At 33.2% G+C, this 20,627-nt stretch overlaps 1 protein-coding gene across 4 annotated transcripts in view; it reads left to right on the top strand.

Annotated features, from left to right (window-relative positions):
- Window positions 1-20,627, top strand: part of Dmd (dystrophin) — a 2,099,091-nt gene that overhangs the window by 1,259,692 nt on the left and 818,772 nt on the right. For all 4 annotated transcript variants that reach the window (XM_047536255.1, XM_047536256.1, XM_047536254.1 and 1 more), the window contains exons 46-47: window positions 13,163-13,310; window positions 16,651-16,800. In XM_047536255.1, coding sequence (XP_047392211.1) covers window positions 13,163-13,310; window positions 16,651-16,800 — 298 coding nt within the window. The remainder of the gene's footprint in view (window positions 1-13,162; window positions 13,311-16,650; window positions 16,801-20,627) is intronic.

Raw genomic sequence — 20,627 nt, 5'->3', positions numbered from 1 at the left:
GTCACAGTTACTCTGAATCTTGATGCATTTTTCTGCCTTGAGTGATGCTAATTACTCTGTGTTGAAGTTTATCCCCTTTGCTTTATACAGCCAACCTGTATATGTTTTTCAAGGCTGTTTCAATGTCACTTATAGGAACTCACTGTGGAAACAAGCACATTCTTTTCAATCTAGATAAGATTCAATACTGCTGCTTCTTCTTAGGAACAGATTACATTTCAAATTACCATTAGCAAGTACATTTTTTTAGGCTTTATATCTCCATTTTGAAGATCAACAGATGTTCAATTAAGTCTTCTGAGAAAATATAAATGGTTAGGGTCTTTGATCATCATCCTGTTAGTTACTTTTTTTATATTTTCCAAGCACTTTCAATAATTTTCCTTTACTTTTGCACTCATCATATATAATGTAAAATGTGGTATCTCAAACTAGAATCATTATGTCTGACCATTGATACCATTTCTTCATGAATTTGATGTATGCTAACTTTTAGATGCAACATACATATGGAAGTTCCTAAGTTAAAATTTTATAAATGGAGTACTCTCATAATATTTTAGTCAGCTTTTTCATTTCATTCAAGATCTGAGAAGAAAAATGAGAAGAAGAAAAGTTTATTAGGCTCACAGTTTCAGAGGTTTCAGTCCACAGATGGCTCACTTCATTGCTCTGGGACCAAGGTGGACACAACATCATGGCAGAAGTGTGTGGAGGAGGAAAGCAGCTTAGGACATGGCAATCAGGGAGTAGAGAGAGCTTCACTCACCAGGACAAAATATGTACCACCAAAGGCATGCCCCCAGTGACCTACCTCCTCTAACCACATGCTACTTGCCTATGGTTACCACCCAGTTAATCCTTATCAGTGGATTAAGCAATTGACTAGATTACACCTCTCATAATCTAATTATTTCACCTCTGAATATTCTTGCATTGTCTCACACATGACGTTTTGAAGTATACCTCATATCTAAACCATAACATATGACAATGTTAAATTTTCTTCGTATACTTAGTGTTTGTGTTAATGTAATTCTCCATGTTATTACTAGCTTAATGTTTATATATCCCAGGATACCTACCTAATGGAATGTTTTCATTTTCTTTTCATACTGAATTGTTCACTTACCTGAAGTCTTCTTTATGTTGGTGTTCTTTATTTGTGTACCAGGAATTAAACCTAGGGACACTTAACCACCGAGCCATATTCCCAGCTCCTTTTATTTTATTTTGAGACAGGGTCTCGCTAAGTTGCTGAGACTTGTTTTAAACTTGCAATCCTCCTGCCTCACCCTCCTGAGCCACTGGGATTACAGGTGTGCACCACTGCACCCAGCTATGTTGGTGTTCTTGACACGCATGATAAGCTGTCTTGAATTATGCCTAGTGAGAAATACATGTTTTATTCAAAAAATTGTCTACTAACTTACTTTGCATGATTGTCAAAATTCTGGAAATTCAATTCTTCTACAGCAGTGGTGGTCAAGCTTTTTGGTCTTGGCACCCCTTTGTACTCTTAACAATTATTCAAGACTCAAAAGAGGTTTTGTTTCTGTAGATCAACATACTTGAAATTAAAACAGAAATGTTTGAAATATTTGTTATTAATTTTAAAAATGCATGTTGATATAAAATTGAGTCTTATTTATTTAAAACAATTCTATTTTGCACACCAAAAAAGACAGTGAGAACAATGACATTGTTTTCCATTTTTTCACATCTAATTTTTAGCTTAAGAGAATACAGCTGGTTCTTATATCTGCTTCTTGAATGTGGTGCTATAGCTCACATCATGCATCCTCTAGAAATTTCATAAAAGAATGAGAGATATAAAGGCAAATAACATCTTAGTATTACTATGAAAATAGTTTTGACCTAACAGACCCCCTGAATGGGTCTCAAGGACCCCCGGGAGTCCCCAGACCACACTTCAGGAACTACTGTTTGAGGGAATATAACTATTCTTGTACCTCCTGTGGCTATATTCTTTCAAAGAATAGTAACCTGTGTTTCTGAAGAACTTACCTGGGACTGTGTGTGGATTTCAAATAAATGAAGTGGAAGTACCCTTTGCCCTTTCTTCTCCAGGATGAAAGTGGCGAACAAAATGTTCTCTCTCTCTCTCTCTCTCTCTCTCTCTCTCTCTCTCTCTCTCTCTCTCTCTCTCTCTCTTTCTCTTTCTCTCTCTCTCTCTCTCTCTCTCTCTCTCTCTCTCTCTCTCTCTGAAGAACTTTGGTATTCCTTCTCTATATAATGTATTTATGTTCCACTAGAAATGGACATAGCACAGAAGAATAGATGATTTTTCTGGGGGGTACAAATTATGACTATGCTAAGGAATTCCAAATATAGGTGTAGTAATAAAATGACCATAAAATCAGAAAAAAATTCAGTAACAAAAATGGATGTGAAATTATAAAAGAAGTAATACAGTTGATTTTGGATTAGGAAGAAAGAAAAATAAGAAACTTGAATGATATAAAAGCAAAGAGAAAATTGAGACAGAGGCATGGTCTTCTTATATGAATGATTATTTTCCATTTTGAGTCGACATTAAGTATACATAGCTTCATATTTGGAAACTTCAGTAAATTTGAATAAAATGAATGTTAATATATTTATAATCAAATGTAGTATATAATGTTCCTATTAGTTGTCCTTAAGTTGGTCCTGTGAAATAACAATTGGGTAAGGTGTTCATGATTGTATAAGGAGGGTAGAGGGCAGTTTTAATGGTCATACACATTTTCCTGACTGCACATATAGCTAGATTAAAATGATTATACAGAATATCTTACCTCAGAATTATCATAGCTTCATTTTCCTAGTATGTGTCTAAAATAGGGTCTTACCTCATATCAGATGTTGGTAAACTTCAGTTAAGTGCCATATAGTAATTTTTTTATTTGTAGACCATTCAATCTCTGCCACAACTACTCAAGAATGCTGTTGCATCATAAAAGCAGTCATAGATGATATATAAATAAATGGGTACAGCTGTATTCCAACAAAACTTTATTAAGAAAATCAGACGCTTGACACTATTTGGCTCATGGACTCCTATTCACAAACCCCTGGTATGTGGCTTTCCCTGAACGAATTCAGTGAATTTTACATAGAACCTGACCTCATACACATACACTTTGTTTCTCATGGAAAATCTCCTAAGACTAATTTGAATATTATTAGTCTCACATACACCATTAAGATTATGTCATGGAGATTTTTAATTTATAATTAAGCATATACTGTATGCTAATTACTGTAAATAGAGTATGGCCAGAATAGACAGGGTTTCTGCCCTTATGGTGCTTGCAACACATTGATAGAGATAGGAAATTACAATATTTCCTTTAATAGAAACATTATGTGGAACTGTGAGACTATATAACAGGACCTATATACTATACTTGAAAAATTTTGTAGAGGAAATAATGTCTATCCTAGGAATAGAAGGGTAACTAAGAGTTACTTAGACCAAGATATATGGAAGGGCATCCCTTGCAAAATATTATATGACAAGTCCTGACATGGATATAGTACTGGACTTCAAAGAAGAGTTAGTTCTTTTATGGATTATTGAATGAAAAAGAAAGATGAAAGAAGGGGAAGTAAGTAAAGATCAGATCACAAAGAGAATTTTGACCTATGTTAAAGAGGTTGGATTTTATCCCAGAGGCATTAGGGAGTTTTTGAAGATATGAGGGCATGATCAGAGACATACTTTATAAAAATCTCTCATTCTGAAGTGTCAAGAAAGGATAAGAAGGAGACAATACAGGAGGTAAAAACCAATTAGGAAGCAGTGTCAGAGAGGTTGTTAGGAACAATCCTGAGAAGATGGGAGAAGGATGTAGTGCTAGTAAAGACGGAGAGAAGTGGGCGGATTCAAGAGACATGTCTCAAGTGCAATTATAAGGGCATGCTTGTTGATATGCTGTGGAACTGAGGGAGATGTCCAGATTGCTAGCTTGAGAAACTGGAAGCCATCCATTGAAGTTGACAGAGGATCAGAAGGGGAAAAGCCTAAGTGGCAATGAAATCAACAAAACTGTTCAAAGTCATACGTTCTTTATTGCATCTTTCACCAGATGGCGATGGCTTTGTGACAGGCTTTACTGATAGATCATGTAACTCTACCACTAATTGTGGAAGCTCCAGAACACCCTCATAGTTTATAGAAGCCTGTTCTAGCACCTGTGTAGAGCACACAAAAATGTCTGGGGGAAATTCTGAAGCTTAGTTAGTTGATTGGATCTATAAAACTGGTTTGGAGAATGAGTTCAATGTGGGATCTCCCAAACATATTATTATATTATATTATTTTAGAATTTCTTTTCATCTAAGAACTGAATTTTATTGGCAATAGGAACTGTCTTTGAAGATTTGACTTTTTAACCCAGTCTCTTCTTATATTCTCCTCCCATTCCATTCCAAACATTTTGTTCACTTTGTTGATTTTGGAATGTTCTGACTCTACTTATGCCTCAGAGTCTTTGTATTCATTCCCTCTGCCTCAAGTGCTCTTTCTCACAATACTTACATGACTGGCTTCTTGACCCCTTTTATTTCTGTAGTATCTAACTTAATTCAACCTGCTATAAAAAGACAAATCCTAGTGGCTGAACCCAGTAGAAACTTCTCAACTAATGTAAACTTAAATTTTCTTTTTCTGGTCAGTAAGCAGCTTCCATCCAAATGATGAATCAGGAGGTTTCAGGATTCCTTGATTGTGAGACTCTGATGACTCTAACATATGACTTTGAGAATCACTGTGCTTTTCTACATTAGAAAGAGAAAGAACAAGGAATATCTCCTGGGTGGTGGTGGGTGGATGGGAGTGGAATTTTGAGCCAGGTCTGGAATTCCTGAGCATCACTTCTGCACACATACTATTGACTAGAACTCAGTCATGTAGCCATACCTAAAGATAAGGGAAGCTGGAAAACGAAATGACAGCATCCACAAGAAATTAATTTTTTTAAAAAACTATGGGTAAATGGCAGAATGATCAATATCAATAGAGGAAAGGTAAGCAGGGGTGGGGAAAGAGAAAGGGAAGAGGTGTTGGAGTCTTAATTAAAATAAGATATATTCCTTGCTTTTTTAATTATATCAAAATGAATTCTACTGTCATGTATAACTAAAAAGAATCTATAATATAAAATTTAAAAAAATAGAAGAGAGACAGGTTTCTCTATGAACAGCTAACCAGTTTCTGCCATGAAGAAATTTACTCAAATGCTCTCTTCTCTGTGAGACCTTCCCTTGGACACCCTTTATAAAATTGCAATCATTCCCCATCCCCTTTAATATTCTCTACTCCCTTTCATGCTTCCTCTTCTTTTACTTCTGTAGCCTTTATCACTATTTCACAATCTATATATTTCATTTCTTTATCTTGTGTAATGTCTCCCTTTCCCACCAATAGAATGCAAGTTCCATGAGACAGGGATTGTTTTCTATATTCACTGCATATCACTGGACACTCATAGATCTTTGATAAATGTTTCTTACATCATAATCATACATCTGCTTCACCTACAAGGAGTCTCATCTGGTGGCATATTTACTCACAGATTGACATTAACACTCTAATTGTGTTTCTCCAGAAAAATGTGTTAAGATAGTTTGTCAGAAGAGAGAAATAGAGCTGTCAGATGGCACATCAGAAAGTTTGATTTCAAATAGTCCACCTGTGTACTATTAGGTGCCTTGTAAATGCTTTTATGTGTATAAACATGTGAGCTTAGGCAAAAATCTGAGCTACAAATAAAGTTCGGAGTCCATGGTCTCCTTTTTCGTATCTCCTTTTACTTCCTCTACCACTTATTGAATGCTGAGAATGAAGCAGTATGCTAAAACTTGGGTTCTGAGAACATATATAATCCTCAAAAGCACACTATGAGGGGTTCAGTGTCCTCATTTTAAGATAAGGAAACTGAAGCTTATAGAGATTGAATTAACACACTCAGCTGAAAACTGGCAACATTTAGGTTTGGATTTTTCCCTTCAGGTACTCTCACTGCTATGCTTCAGACTTTCTCTCATCATTTACCATATGTACCTCCAAGGTGCTAATCATTTCCTTAATTGTGAGGCATAAATAAATGCTTTGCAAAGTCTTGACATGTTATCCTCCTTAGGAGCACTTCATTTTATAAGGCAAAATTTTAGGCAAAATGAATGAATGTCTGATCTTGTTACTCAAGCACTAACTAGGAAGCACAAACCAGGGATGGAAAGCATGTTCATTTAACCAAAGTTGATGCCTAGTCACTGTGACAATGTCCCATAGAGGGTGACATGAAGAAGTTATGTGTGTCTAAAATTGAGTGTTTTCTTTATTACAAGTGTCCCCTCATATTTGAATCCCTCTAAAATTTCTCAAATTACAAGGCTTTTGTTTACTTTGTTCAAAATTAATTACTACCTGGAAAAGGAATATTGACTGTGCAATCTCAACTGATGCTTATTTCGTTGTTTTTGTACAGGCAAACAGAGTAGGAAAAAAACTTCAAGAAAACTAACATAGGGATTAACTTTGGTTATATTCCATCACAATTTCAAGAGTTAGATGCCATTGGTATGAGGTTTTGGAAAGAACACTATTCAAAGCAACTCAGTAACTGATTACATTGTATAGCTTATGGACATATGGCACAGAAAAAAGAAAAAAAGCACATATTTATATAACATATAACTGTCTTTGTGTGTGCATGGCTTGAAATGAAATGCCTAGCAGAACATTACACATAGATTCAGCAGTACTATACTTCAGGCCACATGGGTATAAGTGACAATGATACTTTCTGGAAAATCTAATAGGTAACTCAAAAAGTGCATCCTTCATGATGAAAATTATGATGTTGAAGATACATGTGAAACATTTGAACACAATTGTTGCATGAAATATGAATGAAGAAATGGGATCTAATTAATACATTAATTTGTAGTATTTAATTTTAAAGTAGTGCATGCATGCTCAAAATTAAGTATTATACATAAATGGGAGATTATTATATCTACATTTTCTTAAGTTTCTATGTTAAAGTTTCAAGTTCCTTGGAGAGGAACTTCTCATTTGAAAAATGAAATAATCACTTTAAATGTAGTAAATGGTTTTAAATTACCTGAGGTTTAATTTCTTCATTGAGAGCATTAGGAAGGCAATACAAAAGATGTATTAAAAAGAGATGCAAATATAAACATTTATAGCATTGTACCTGAAACACTTAGTAGATACCTCCTCCCACTGAAATAAGACCATCAGATTTGGAAGTCTTTTCCTCTTACCATAAGAGCAACCCCACAGAAAGTGTTCATTAAGAGTTGATGTTAAATTCATCGAATTTAGCCACACATCAGTAACTCTTCCTTTCTTATTATGCAAATCTCTAACCATCATAATATGTGCTTCCTTCAGTTGCATTAGGAGCATTTATAATGTAAATGGTAACCGAGCCAATATTTCAAACAGAAGGCATTCTTTTATTTTAAAAAATAGTTACATGTATTGGAATGCCTCTAAAAGTAAAATATTTAGCACTTAATTGCAGATAGGTAATGTTAAATATCTCATTCATTATTATTACTACCACATGCTTGAATCAATCCTACCATAAGCATTAACCAAGTAGGTAAACAAAGAAATAACACTTCATGTGATGAATGCCAATATAAAGCACGTGTAAACTGTTCTGTCAAGAGACAAGACTGGAAATGCTAACTGTGTTCCTTTGCTTTTCTGCAGTCATCTGAATACATAAATTCAAATTGCAGCTTTTAAAACTTCAAATCGAGGCTTTTGAAATCTCAGAAAACACATGCATTTGGAAAAGCAGATTATAACAAGGTCCCAGTGGGATTTTGGCACCATCTTTTTTATATTTCAAAGTACGAAAAACAAATCTAGACAAGAAATGACTACCAAATGTTTTCATATTTTAAAAGATGCTCTACTGTTTTGAAAATTAAATAATCAGAAAAGTTTTCCACATTATGTAAAAAGAAAAATTGTAGCAAAGAACTTACCCAAAGTTTTTACTTTTTAAGTGATGATTTATTCTATCCGGGACTTCTTAAGAGTCTTCTAAATTAGTATACAGTTTATGTCCATAAAATCATCTGCAAGTTGCTGCCTTTCAAACTAAAGCTGAAGGTTAATTATAAAATGTACTTAATTATTTATAATGCACAGATGAATCCCAAATATTCTGTGTCCAAATACACTGTAATCATAGAAAATTTATTAGAATTATATTGGCAAAATAGTAATTTTTCACAGATTTATGTATTGATTTGATGTAATTCCAATCAGAATCCTCAGTTTTTTAAATAATTTGTTTAACTGATATTCACATTCCACAAGTTCATCTGGCTAAGGTGAGAGAGGGTGCTAACTTTTCAGAAATTAAGCATATTTTAAATTTCCAGTGATTAAAGTACTGAGTTACTATAACAAAATTCTACAGCAGATCAACAGACAGAACCTTAGTAACACAAATATTTTTTTGAAATAATGAAAGCGGCACAAATCAATAGAGAACAGATGGTGCAGAGGAAAAAATACCATTTTCTGAAAACCCCTTCAAGGTCAGAAACTTAACTCCATATAAATTTAAGATGGATTAATCATGTAGCTTTTTTTAAATGAAAGTATAAGAATTCAGAATAAAGGTGAGTATCTAGACAACTGTAAAACAGAAACAAACAATGAAAAATCTTCAATTTTTGTTTTAGAAACAAACAAATGTAAAAACACTAAAAGACAAAAGGGAATCTGGAAAAATAAATGTACTTTATACATGATGTGAAGAAAGCTCTTGCAAATAAGAAAACACTGAGAAAAACTGAAAAAAAAACAGCAGATAATTGAGAATGGAAACTTATATGACAATTATGTACATACATACAACCAACATTCCTGTTAATAAAAATGTAAAATATCCATGACAAACTTTTTTCCTATCAAATATATAGAGTACAGTGTCCAAGTGTGTTGAAAGTGTGGTAAGGCTAGAATTTTCTAACTATTGGTGGGAATTTATGAGTGCTCTTACCAGCATTGCAAATAAATTTAGCAATATATACCTAAATCCTTAGGATTTTTATTTTTAACTTTTTTCCTTATTCTAAGGAATGGAGTAGATACATGAGCATGAGCTAACATGCAGAAACAAATGTGTTTGTTGTAAGGATATTTATTATAATGAAAAATTAGACACAAACTAAATGACTAAAAGCAAAAGGGTGAAATATGATGTACTCATATATAGCTTATTACTCAGATCTTAAAGCATCAATTTTTCAGAGGAGTTAATGACCTAAGGAAATATAGTAAAATATTAAATGAAGAAGCTAGGTACACAGAATGTTTACAGGGTTTGATCCCAATCAAATATATATATATATAAAATATATATATTTAAATATATATATAATATATATATATTTTATATAAATATATATATAATATATATATATATTTTATATAAATATATATATATATAAATTATAATGAATAAGTGCATCTCCCCTGTTTTTTCTTGGCTGAATGCTATTAAGAGGGAAAATATTCAAGTAAACAATGAGACATATTCAAAGTGGGGAAGTATTTGCTTCTGGAATTTTATTCTACTGCACAAAATGATCTGTAGTCAAATACTAATAGAGACAAAGACTTGCAAAAAGAGTAGAAAAAATAGAAGAAGATGAAATATAATCTTAAAATCTAGACCCAAAGTGTTGAAATCATCTTAGGATATTTAAGGAACAACTATCACATGATGAAGTTTTTTTTAAAAAAAAGATGTTTGTTGTAAAATTTTCCTCTTCTAGAAATGCTTCTGAGATCAGAATCTGAGGGGAATAATGCTATCCCACATTCTAAAACAAGCTGCCAGCAACTAAAACCAGCCACTTCCCCAAAAGTTTTACAGAGAAGAAACAGTAGCAGTAGATCTACTACTAGCAATGTCCAACCTCCTCCATACCCTATGCCCCCAAAGGAAAAGTGATACAAGAGAGTCTGATTCTAAATGCAAGTACTTTTAGGAATACTTCAACCAATTTTTCCTTATATTTTACTTTTTATGTATACACAAGGAGAGAATGTGACAAAAATATAGATAAATCTAAAAGAACAAGTTCCTTAGTAAAATAAAAACTTTAAGTGATTGGTCATAGTTCAAACAGCAGCATTCCACTCCCTGCCCCCACACTCCATACCATTGGTACTCAGGATAACTGTACTGAGCAGCCTGTGACTGAAAGTGTCTTGAATCTGGTGAAATACTGTATGTGTACATTAGGGGGTAAATTAGATCACCTTTCACAGTCAGTATTGCAAAGAATGGGAAAGATTCTTTTAGAGCAGAAACATACTTGATGGCAGCATTCACTCATTCACTCGACATGTATCATGCTGGGTCAGACATTATTTCAGGAGCAAAGATTATAGTATTAAATAAAACACACAAAAATCCTTGCTCTCAAGAAGCTTAATTTCACATGTGAGACAGTATAAAAAAGTAACCACATAATAGAGTATGTTAATTTTAGGAACTAGAGAGAAAAGTAAAAACAGGAAGAAAGAATAGAAATACTGAGGGAAGATAAAATTTTAAGTAGAGTCATCAGGGAAGACTTGGCAGGAGGTGAGGAAGCCAGCCATGTTTGACATTTGAAGCAAGGGCTTCCTTGGCAGAAAGAAGAGCAAGTATAATGGCTTAGAAGTAGGAACCCACCTAGTATGTATGAAGAGTACAGCAAGTAGGCCAATGACTCTCAAGAAGGATAAAAGGGAAAGTAGATGAAACTGTGGTTGGAGGTAAGAAGAGAAGGGATAAGCAGATCTTATAGATCAGTGCCATTCAGTAGAAAAGTAGATAAGTCCCATACCTAATTTAAATTTTCCAAGTTGCCACTTTAAAAAAAAACAGAAGACAGCAGATGAAATTGACTTTAACATTTATTTAACCCAATACATTAAAAATATTATCATTGTAATCTGTGTATAATATGCAAAGTGTTAATGAGATATTTTTATATTCTTGTAAATTTTTAAATAGACTTTATCTTTTAGAGCTATTTTAGGTTTATAGCAAAATAGAGCAGAGATACAGAGACCCTTCCCTCCCCTCTCATACTGGCTTTGAAGTCTGGTGTGTATTTTACACTCATAGCTCATCTCAATATATAAGAGCCATGTTTCAAGTGCTTACTAGCCACATATGGTATCCTATACTATACTGAAGAGCATGGATCTGGACCCTTGTAGAACTCTGTAATATAATATTTGTGTTCAGGCTTTTGCTTTTAGTAAATTAGGAAGCAATGGAAGAACTTTGAGTGTAGATTTGACATAATCTGATTTGAGGTTTCACAGAAAACCTCTGGTTCCTGTGTTGAGAGTAGAAAGAGGAGAGAATGTCACTTTCCTGTCCCCAAACAAGCTTTGAACAAGCTATCCTAACAAACAGCAAACTGAATCTAGGCAAGCGGAATAACCAGATTCTGGTTTGGAGAAAGTATATAAACTGTAGTTCTCTCAAAGCCTTATCTTTGCACAGGCTGTGCCTTATTCCTACAACATGGGACTCTACATGCTCCAAGGCTCGAAACATTATCTTCTCTGGGGTGTCTCTCTAGCCTTGGCCTAGAAATAACTTATCCTCCTATAATACTCAAATATAATCCTTGGTTTCTGTGTTTTTTCTTCTCATAGACTGTGAGATCCTCAAGACAAAGTATATGACATATCCATCATTAATCCTAATACCTGTAGATTTCCTGAAGGATGGCAAGTTCCCAATAAACATTTGTTAACCAGAAGCAAAATATCAATTTAAAAAAATCAATTCTTAGTTAAATGTTCAAAAAATGGAAAACAATACAAGTGTTTATCAACAGTGATATATTTATACTATTGAATACCATATATTGAGGAGAATGAAAAAACTAAAACTACACACATCACAGATTATTAAAGGCATAATTTTGAATCAAAGAAATATGACACAAGAGATCATATACCATTTGATTTCATTTGCTTAATACTCAATACAGGCATAATAACCACAGCTGATAGGTTACTTGTTTCACTTGGAGGTAGTGATTGCAAAGGGGAAAGAGGAGATTTCTGGGTTCAGATAACATTCTGTTTTTTCCTTAGTTATATAATATGTCCAATTTTTAAAATTTCTTTGAGCTATATACATATATATATACACTTTCCTATGTGTATACTATACTTCAATCTAAAGTTTACATGGAAAATATACATAGCTCCCCAAAGACAACATAACAAAAAATCATAAATTTTCTTAAGTGCAAACCCTTTTGTTCAGCTGTAAGTCTTCCTATCCAATATGTAAAAATAAATTCATGGCTAATTAAATGGCATACAGTATATGCATGCATTTTTATAATTAAAATTTTCCACTAGTAGGACATATGTTAAGTATTATAAATCAATTTTTATATTTCCTCAAAAAAAGGTTGTAAGTCATAATTTAGAAAACATTTTAACATGAAATCATTTTGTGTTTTTATTTTAAACTGATGATTTCTCTTTTGTCCCTTAATTTTCCATAACTTTTCCATAAATTTTCCTTAAATTAAGCATTTTAAAACATGCAAATTCATATTATATACTTACTTTAGCACTGCCAGTGATTCCCAAAAAGGAGCAATTTTAACCGCACAAGGGGGAAATTAGGCTATGCCTCAGGACATTTTTAGTTGTCATAACTATCAGAGAAGGGGAGTTGCTAATGGCATCTACTGTGTACAGGCTAGGAATGCTGCTAATTATCCCACAGTGAACAGAACAACCCCTTACAGCAAAGAATTATCCAACCTTAAATGTCAGTAGTTCTTAAGTTGAGAAACCTTACTCAAATGGAATAACATAATGTTGGAAGTTTTAAAACATGATTTTTCTTGACTGATTTTAATCTCTTTTAGAGATTTTTTAAATATTTAAATTGCTTTGTTGGAAGTGAATGAATTTTCTCAACATAAATTATGCATTGCTAACATCTTTTAGAATGCTTGTTTTTAAAAGTGTTGGCCATGTTTTTTTTCCAGTTTGCCTTAAAAAAGAAAAATTTGAGAAATATGTCATTCATAACAATTTCATTTCTTCTTTCTCCAGGCTAGAAGAACAAAAGAATATCTTGTCAGAATTTCAAAGAGATTTAAATGAATTTGTTTTATGGTTGGGAGAAGGAGATAACATTACTAGTATTCCACTTGAACTTGGAAATGAGCAGCAACTAAAAGAAAAGCTTGAACAAGTCAAGGTAATTTTATTTTCTAAAATCCCTCAAGGTCTACTTGTATAAAGAACATAAAAATCTATTTTAGATGTATTTAATATTCAATTTCCTGCCCATTTTGTTATTTATAGTTTTTCTTACTAAGGTGTTTTTCTTACAACTTTATTTTGTCTTAAGCTGATGGCTCAGATCCAGCATACATATGTGTGTGTGTGTGTGTGTGTGTGTGTGTGTGTGTGTGCATGTGTGTGTACACACATACACATATGCTTGTATAGGTGCATGTATTGCCTATGCACACACACACACACACACACATATATTTGTATAGGTGCATATATTGCCTATATAATGTATTTATACATGCATAATGCATGGCAGTTAGTTTTACAACTCATTTGTAATTCATTTTAGACTTATTTGAGAATTCCACAGCTTCAAATAATTAAAAAAATTAAACCTGTCAGCCTGGCTGTAGCTAGCAAGTTCCATTCCAGTGCCACAGCATCTCCAGTGACACATGATTGACTGACCAGTGACTTTCAGTTTCAGTCTTGTTGTCAGTGTAAAAAATTAGAATAAAAACTAAATAAATAAAATAATTTCAAAAACTAAATAACAGAGTGTGAAATCATAACATCTAAATGAAAATGGGAATCACTTTAAATTTGTCTTAGGCTATATATGAAAAGATTTGAGGAAAGTCTTTGTCAAACTGAAACTAATTTCTTAGGGAATATCTTAATTGCCAAATCAATAACATTATTTCAGCCTTTATTAAAGGTGTTAGATTCTTCTGAAGCATTATTTTATTTTGACTTGTTTTGTATGAGGTGTGGGTCATAGTGTTGCTTCACATTCCATAAAGGTTGAACATACATCCAGCTTCTTCAAGTGATTTTTCATGCATTCCTACTGTTGTATACTTCTTACTGATTACATCACCTGATTGGCTAAAGTGCTCTGATGATTATACAGTTGGATTATTTTTCATAGTTTTAGTTTTTGGGTAAGTCACTCTTTTTTTCTTGTCATGCTGGGGATTGAACCACTCTTTTGGATTTAAGGAAAGGTAAAGGGGAAGTGAAATTAATATTTAATCATCCCCTATTTTATGCCAAATATTAGATGCATTTACAACTATTTTATTTGATCTTTATATCAAACTTTCAAAATGGTTGCTATAATCATCCTTTTATAAGGTTGTATAATCAAAGGGAAATGGAATTACTTATTTATCAATGATTCAGTTAGTTTGCACATGCAAATTAGAATCCAACACAAACCATTTATTTCTGTGAAACAGGAAATTTACACCCTAGCAGGGGATGAAATGTTAAAATAAAAGTATTACTTAAGTAAACAAATATTGAGCACTTACTATATACCACACATTATACTAGATATCTGAGATTCAAAAAATAAAGTCTACAAACCATTCAATAATGGTTATAACCTGAGAAAACAAACTCAGCCTGTTCTTAGAAATTAATTTTTCCTAAATGTATTGAGTGTTATATAGCAATATAATTGATGACTCATTTTATAAACATATTTAACAGCATTCACTTATTAATAAATATGCATCAATTTTCTATTCTCCATATACAATCTAGATAAGCATTGTCCAATAAAACTTCCATGATGATGGAAATATTCTACCTAACCCATCTCCATAGCCATTAGCTCTGTGTCTTTTGAAAGGTGGCTAGTTAATAAGAGAAATGCAAATCAAAACCACCCTAAGATTTCATCTCGCCCAATTAGAATGGCAATTATCAAGAATACAAGCAACAACAGGTGTTGGCGAAGATGTGGGGAGAAAGGTACACTCATACATTGCTGGTGGGGCTGCAAATTAGTACAGCCACTCTGGAAAGCAGTGTGGAGACTCCTTAGAAAACTTGGAATGGAACCACCATTTGACCCAGCTATCCCACTCCTTGGCCTATACCCAAAGGACTTAAAATCAGCATATTCCAGAGATACAGCCACATCAATGTTCATAGCTGCTCAGTTCACAATAGCCAGATTGTGGAACCAACCTAGATGTCCTTCAATTGATGAATGGATAAAGAAACTGTGATATATATATATATATATATATACACAATGGAATATTACTCAGCCATAAAGAATGATAAAATTATGGCATTTGCAGGTAAATGGATGAAATTGGAGAATATCATGCTAAGTGAGATAAGCCAATCTCAAAAAACCAAAGGACGAATGATATCGCTAATAAGTGGATGATGACACATAAAGGGGGTTGGGAGGGGTTAGTGTTAGGGTTAGAGTTAGGGTTAGGGAGGGGGGCAAGAATGGAGGAAGGAAGGACTGTATAGAGGGAAAAGGGGGGTGGGAGGGGTAGGGGGAAGGGAAAAAATAACAGAATGAATCAAACAACATTACCCTATGTAAATTTATGATTACACAAATGGTATGCCTTTACCCCATTTACAGAGAAACAACATGTATCCCATTTGTTTACAATAAAAAAAAGAAAGGTGGCTAGTGTGAGTGAAGAGCTGAGGAATTTGTTTTATTTTATTGAATTTTAATTAAGTTTAAATAATAACATCATGTGACCAGTGGCTACTATGTTGAAACTTCAGCTCTAGCTGTCATAAATAAACAAAACATGGTATTAACATCATGGTGGTTTTGTAGCTCTTAGGAAAGGGTGTAAACAATGTAATGCTGAATGAAAAATAAAAAGAATTCAGGGATGTGAAAAAGTCAAAAATAAGGATTCCAGGTGGAAATATCATAAGTTTGAATCACTGCTACGTTGTTTCCTAGTTTTACATCCTTGGAGCTGATATTTAACCTGTCTGTCCCAGATTCATTCTATGTAAATTGAAGAAAATAGAAACCATCACATAGAATTATTATAATATGAAGATAAACTGAGACAATATATGTGAAACGCTTAGCACAGTATCTGGCACTGTGTATATTGAGAGGGTAATTAATTTACTAGTGACTTCTTAAAACATGCCATGGTACCTGGGATGATGGTGAATTTATTCAGATTGTTCTGTTTATGATGGAAATGTATTTTCAGAATGACTCTATTTGGAGTATTGTTTTCGAGTTCATCATAGCATGTAACATATTTCTCTGGAAAAAAATCTCTGAGGGCTAAAATAATCTAGTGATTTGTAAGAAGTTTTATCCATTTGGGAGTGGGTGTTTCAGTCTATCAGCTCTGTGCTCTGTAGAAAAGTGTTGGTATTTGAGGTACCAGTGGGCCTTCAGTCAAGTTGCTTCATTTTAATAGACTGATCAATAGAGGTGAAGACAAGGTAGCTGGAATTGTGCTGTAATTCATTTTAAACGTTGTTGCATTTGTCTGTTTCAGTTACTGGTGGAAGAGTTACCTCTGCGCCAGGGAATTCTAAGACAATTAAATGAAACCGGAGGAACAGCACTTGTAAGTGCTCCCATAAGCCCAGAAGAGCAAGATAAACTTGAAAATAAGCTCAAACAGACAAATCTCCAGTGGATAAAGGTTAGACATTAACCATCTTCTTTGTCACATGTGTTAAATGCTTCAAGTGTTTGTATTTGTTTTGTTTCCTGGATGCTTTATTGGTAGGAGAGGAAGCTGGTATGTGGATTATGGTTTTGTTCTATTTTGTTTTGTAATCTGACCATTTGATTTGACTGTATGTTCTGTTGTAGATGGGAAAAAATGGTGATAGTAGATGGTTTTACATTAGTGAGCAAGCACCAAAATATATACCACTATTTCTTTGCATAAATTATTCTAAAGAATAATACTAAAAATATAATGAAGTAATCAATTCAGTGTTCAAGTGTGTATTTAAGCAAGATGGAGGTGGTCTAGTTCAACAAGTATCATAAATAAAAATTACTCATTTTTATCTATAATATAGACTTAATTGATAAGTGATGCTACTAGCCTTCTCAGAGGGTTCCTTCCTTCTTTCTTTCTTTCTTATCTACTTATTCACTTATGAGTCTTTCTCTTTCCATCTAGGATACTTTTAAACTCTAATATTAAAAATGTTTATCAAATTGACAGATTCTTATTCTTTAGAAACAAACGGTACATATAAATTTATAATGAAAACCATCATTCATTGATTCAGTTCAGTTATTTATTTGGGAGGGGGTCTTAGAGATTGAATATAGGGGCACTGTATAGCTTTGTTATATCTTTAGTCCTTTTTATTTTTTTATTTTGAGACACAGTTTCAAAACGCTGAGGATCTTGCCAAGTCACTAAGACAAGCCTTGAACTTGTAATCCTCTTCCCTCAGCCTTCTGGGTCTTTAGGATTACAGGTGTACACAGCCATTCCTGGCTCAGTTCCATTTATTGAAAGACAGTAATTCCCTCCCCATGACTATGGCACCCTGTCATAAATCAAGTGAACATATATATATGAATGTGCTTTTGAATTCTTTATCATCTTCTATTTCATTATGTTATTCCTCCAATTAGTACCACAGACTTAATTACAACCATTTTTGTTTTTCAACCAGACTCACTGAAATATAATTGGCATACCATCAAATTCACCCATGCAAGATACAATTCAATGATTTTGATATATTACTTTATTATTTTGAATTGTGATAAAACATATATATAACATAAAATTTGTTATTTTTAAGTGTATAATTAGTGGCATTGTTTGCAGCCATCATTACCATTTATTTCCAAAATTTCTCATCACCACCAACAAAAACTCTGTAACCAGTAAGCAATTTTTCCCATGTACCCACTCCCCTTAGCCTCTCATAACTTCTTCATCTAGTGTATTCTTCCTTTATGAATTTGCCTATTGTGATATTTCATATAAGTGGAACCATACAATATTTGTTCCTTTGTACAAAGAATAGTTCACTAATCATGAGGTTTTCAAGGTTTATCCGTGTTGTAGCATGTAGCAAAACTTTATTCCTTTTTATGAGTGAATAATATTTAACTATATTATAGTTATAACATTCATTTTTATTTAAATAACATTCATTTTTATTTAAAAATTTGGGAATTGCCAGACATGATGGCACATGCCAATAATCCCAGCATCTCAGGAGGCTGAGGCAGGAGGATTGCAAGTTCAAGGCCATCCTCAGCAACTTAGCAAGGCCCTGTCTCAAAATAAAAAAATAAAAGGGCTAGGGATATAGCTTAGTCATAAAGTTCCCCAGGGTGCATTATCCAGTGCCAAGAAAAAAAAAGATCTGGTAATGTAAACTTTATTTTTCCTATGTAAGATTGCCCTACCTGCTTTTATTCTTTGAATAAATTTTAAAATAATCTTGTCAATTTTTCTATGAAGCCTGCCAGGATATTGATAGAATTATGTTGAATTTGTAGATCAGTTAACATCTTTATAATACCGAGTCATCTAATCTGTGAACATTGTCTATCTCTTCATTTATTTAGGTCTTCTTTAATGAATTATTAGTAATATTTTTCACTTTCAATCTGGAGATCATGCACATGAAGTATTAGATTTAGTCCCAAATATTTGGTGATATACTGTTATAAAAGGGATCTATTTTAAATTTTGTTTTCTCCCTGTTAATAGTCTACAAAGATATATTTGATTTTTGTATTGAACACAAATCCAGTGACCTTTTGAAATTGACTTAACAAGTAAATTTATTTAACAAGTTCATTGAATGTTATGAATTTTTTAATGTCTACAATCATGTCATCAAATAGAGATAGTTTCTCTCTTTTTAATCCTTATGATTTTAAAGGTATTTTGGTATTTATTCATTTAGCCTTTTTGCACAGACTAGGAATGCCAAAATAATAAAAAGTGGCGATAATGGGAAACCTCATTCCCTGTGTCAGGTAGAAGGCTTTCAATATTTATCATTAAATATGGAATCTGTTGTAGGCCTTTTTTTGTTTTAATCAAGATAAGGAATTACAATTTATTCACACATTACTAAGTTTTTTATTATAAATAGGTAATAAACATAAAGTGCTTTCTTTGCATCAATTAAAATGCTTTTGTGTTTTTGGTGTGTGTGAATATGGTGAATTGTAGCCATTGAAATTTTTGTGGTGGGTACCAGGGATTGAACTCAGGGGCACTCAACCACTGAGCCACATCCCCTACCCTATTTTATATTTTATTTAGAGACTGGTTCTCACTGAGTTGCTTAGTGACTCACCTATGCTGAAGCTGGCTTTGAACTTGTGATCCTCCTGTCTCAGCCTCCCAAGACTCTGAGATTATAGGAGTACACCTCTGCGCCTGGCCATAGCCAATTGATTTTTGAATGTGAAAGTACTTTGAGATTTTGGAACTCAACATTATTGATAATGATGTATTATACTTTTTATAGATAGCTGGATTCAATATTTTGTTAAGGATTTATATATCTTTGTCTGTGACAGGAATTGGTCTATAAATTTTTCTCCTAAAATCTGTCTCAAGTGTTGGTAGCAATGTTAGAATGGCTTTCTAAAACAAGTTGGGAGCATGCCATTTTTTTTGTTTTTTTTCTGCAAGTAATTGTTGATACTGGTATTACTTTTTTCCTAAAATATTTCAAAAATGTAATTGTTAAGCCATTCAGGCATAGGATGTTTTGTGGGAAAGTTTTTCAAAATAGATCCAGCTTCTTGAATAAATATGAGAATGGTTAGGTAGTGGTTTTTTTTTGTTTGTTTGTTTTTTGGTATACAGGAATTGAACCCAGAGGTGCTTAACCACTGAGCCACATGCCCCTGCACTTTTTATTAAAAGTTGCTTAGGATCTTACTACGTTGTTGGGACTGTCTTCAAACTTATCCTCCTGCCTCAGCCTTCTGAGTTGCTGGGATAACTGGTGTATGCCACCACACCCAGCAAGATACCTTTTATTTCTATGTCAGCTTTTGTAACTTGGATATTCCAAGGAATTTGTCTGTTATCTTGTCATTTTCTCTTTTTAGGCTGTAGATGTTCTTCAGACATCTAGGGAGTTTTTATATATTTATATATAACAATGAAAAAAATACTGAGAGTTATTCTTACCTGATGGTTCTTGTTGACTGAGATATTTTATTCTATGTGTGAAGGCAGGTAGCTAACTATCTGACTTAAAAATAACTTCAGAATTTTGTAATGCAAAAGACTTTGTTTCGAGGTGCTCGGAAGATCTGGGGTTTTCTCCAGACTCCAAATTCAATTTAGTTACAAAAGAATAAGTAACTTTGTTTGTTAGTTTTTATTTATATTTATTTTTGCTTACCAAAAAATGCTAAGGGAAGACTGTTCTTTGTGTGGTAGTTTTGAGCTAAGGACAAATTCCCATCTACAAACTTTCAGTTCCCCAATTTTAACCCACTTCTTAGCTCCAC

The sequence above is a fragment of the Sciurus carolinensis genome, chromosome X (genome assembly GCF_902686445.1).
Source record: "Sciurus carolinensis chromosome X, mSciCar1.2, whole genome shotgun sequence".
NCBI classification, from domain to species: Eukaryota; Metazoa; Chordata; class Mammalia; order Rodentia; family Sciuridae; genus Sciurus; species Sciurus carolinensis.
The sequence above is the reverse complement of the archived record's forward strand: the minus strand, read 5'-3'. Positions and strand labels throughout refer to the sequence as shown.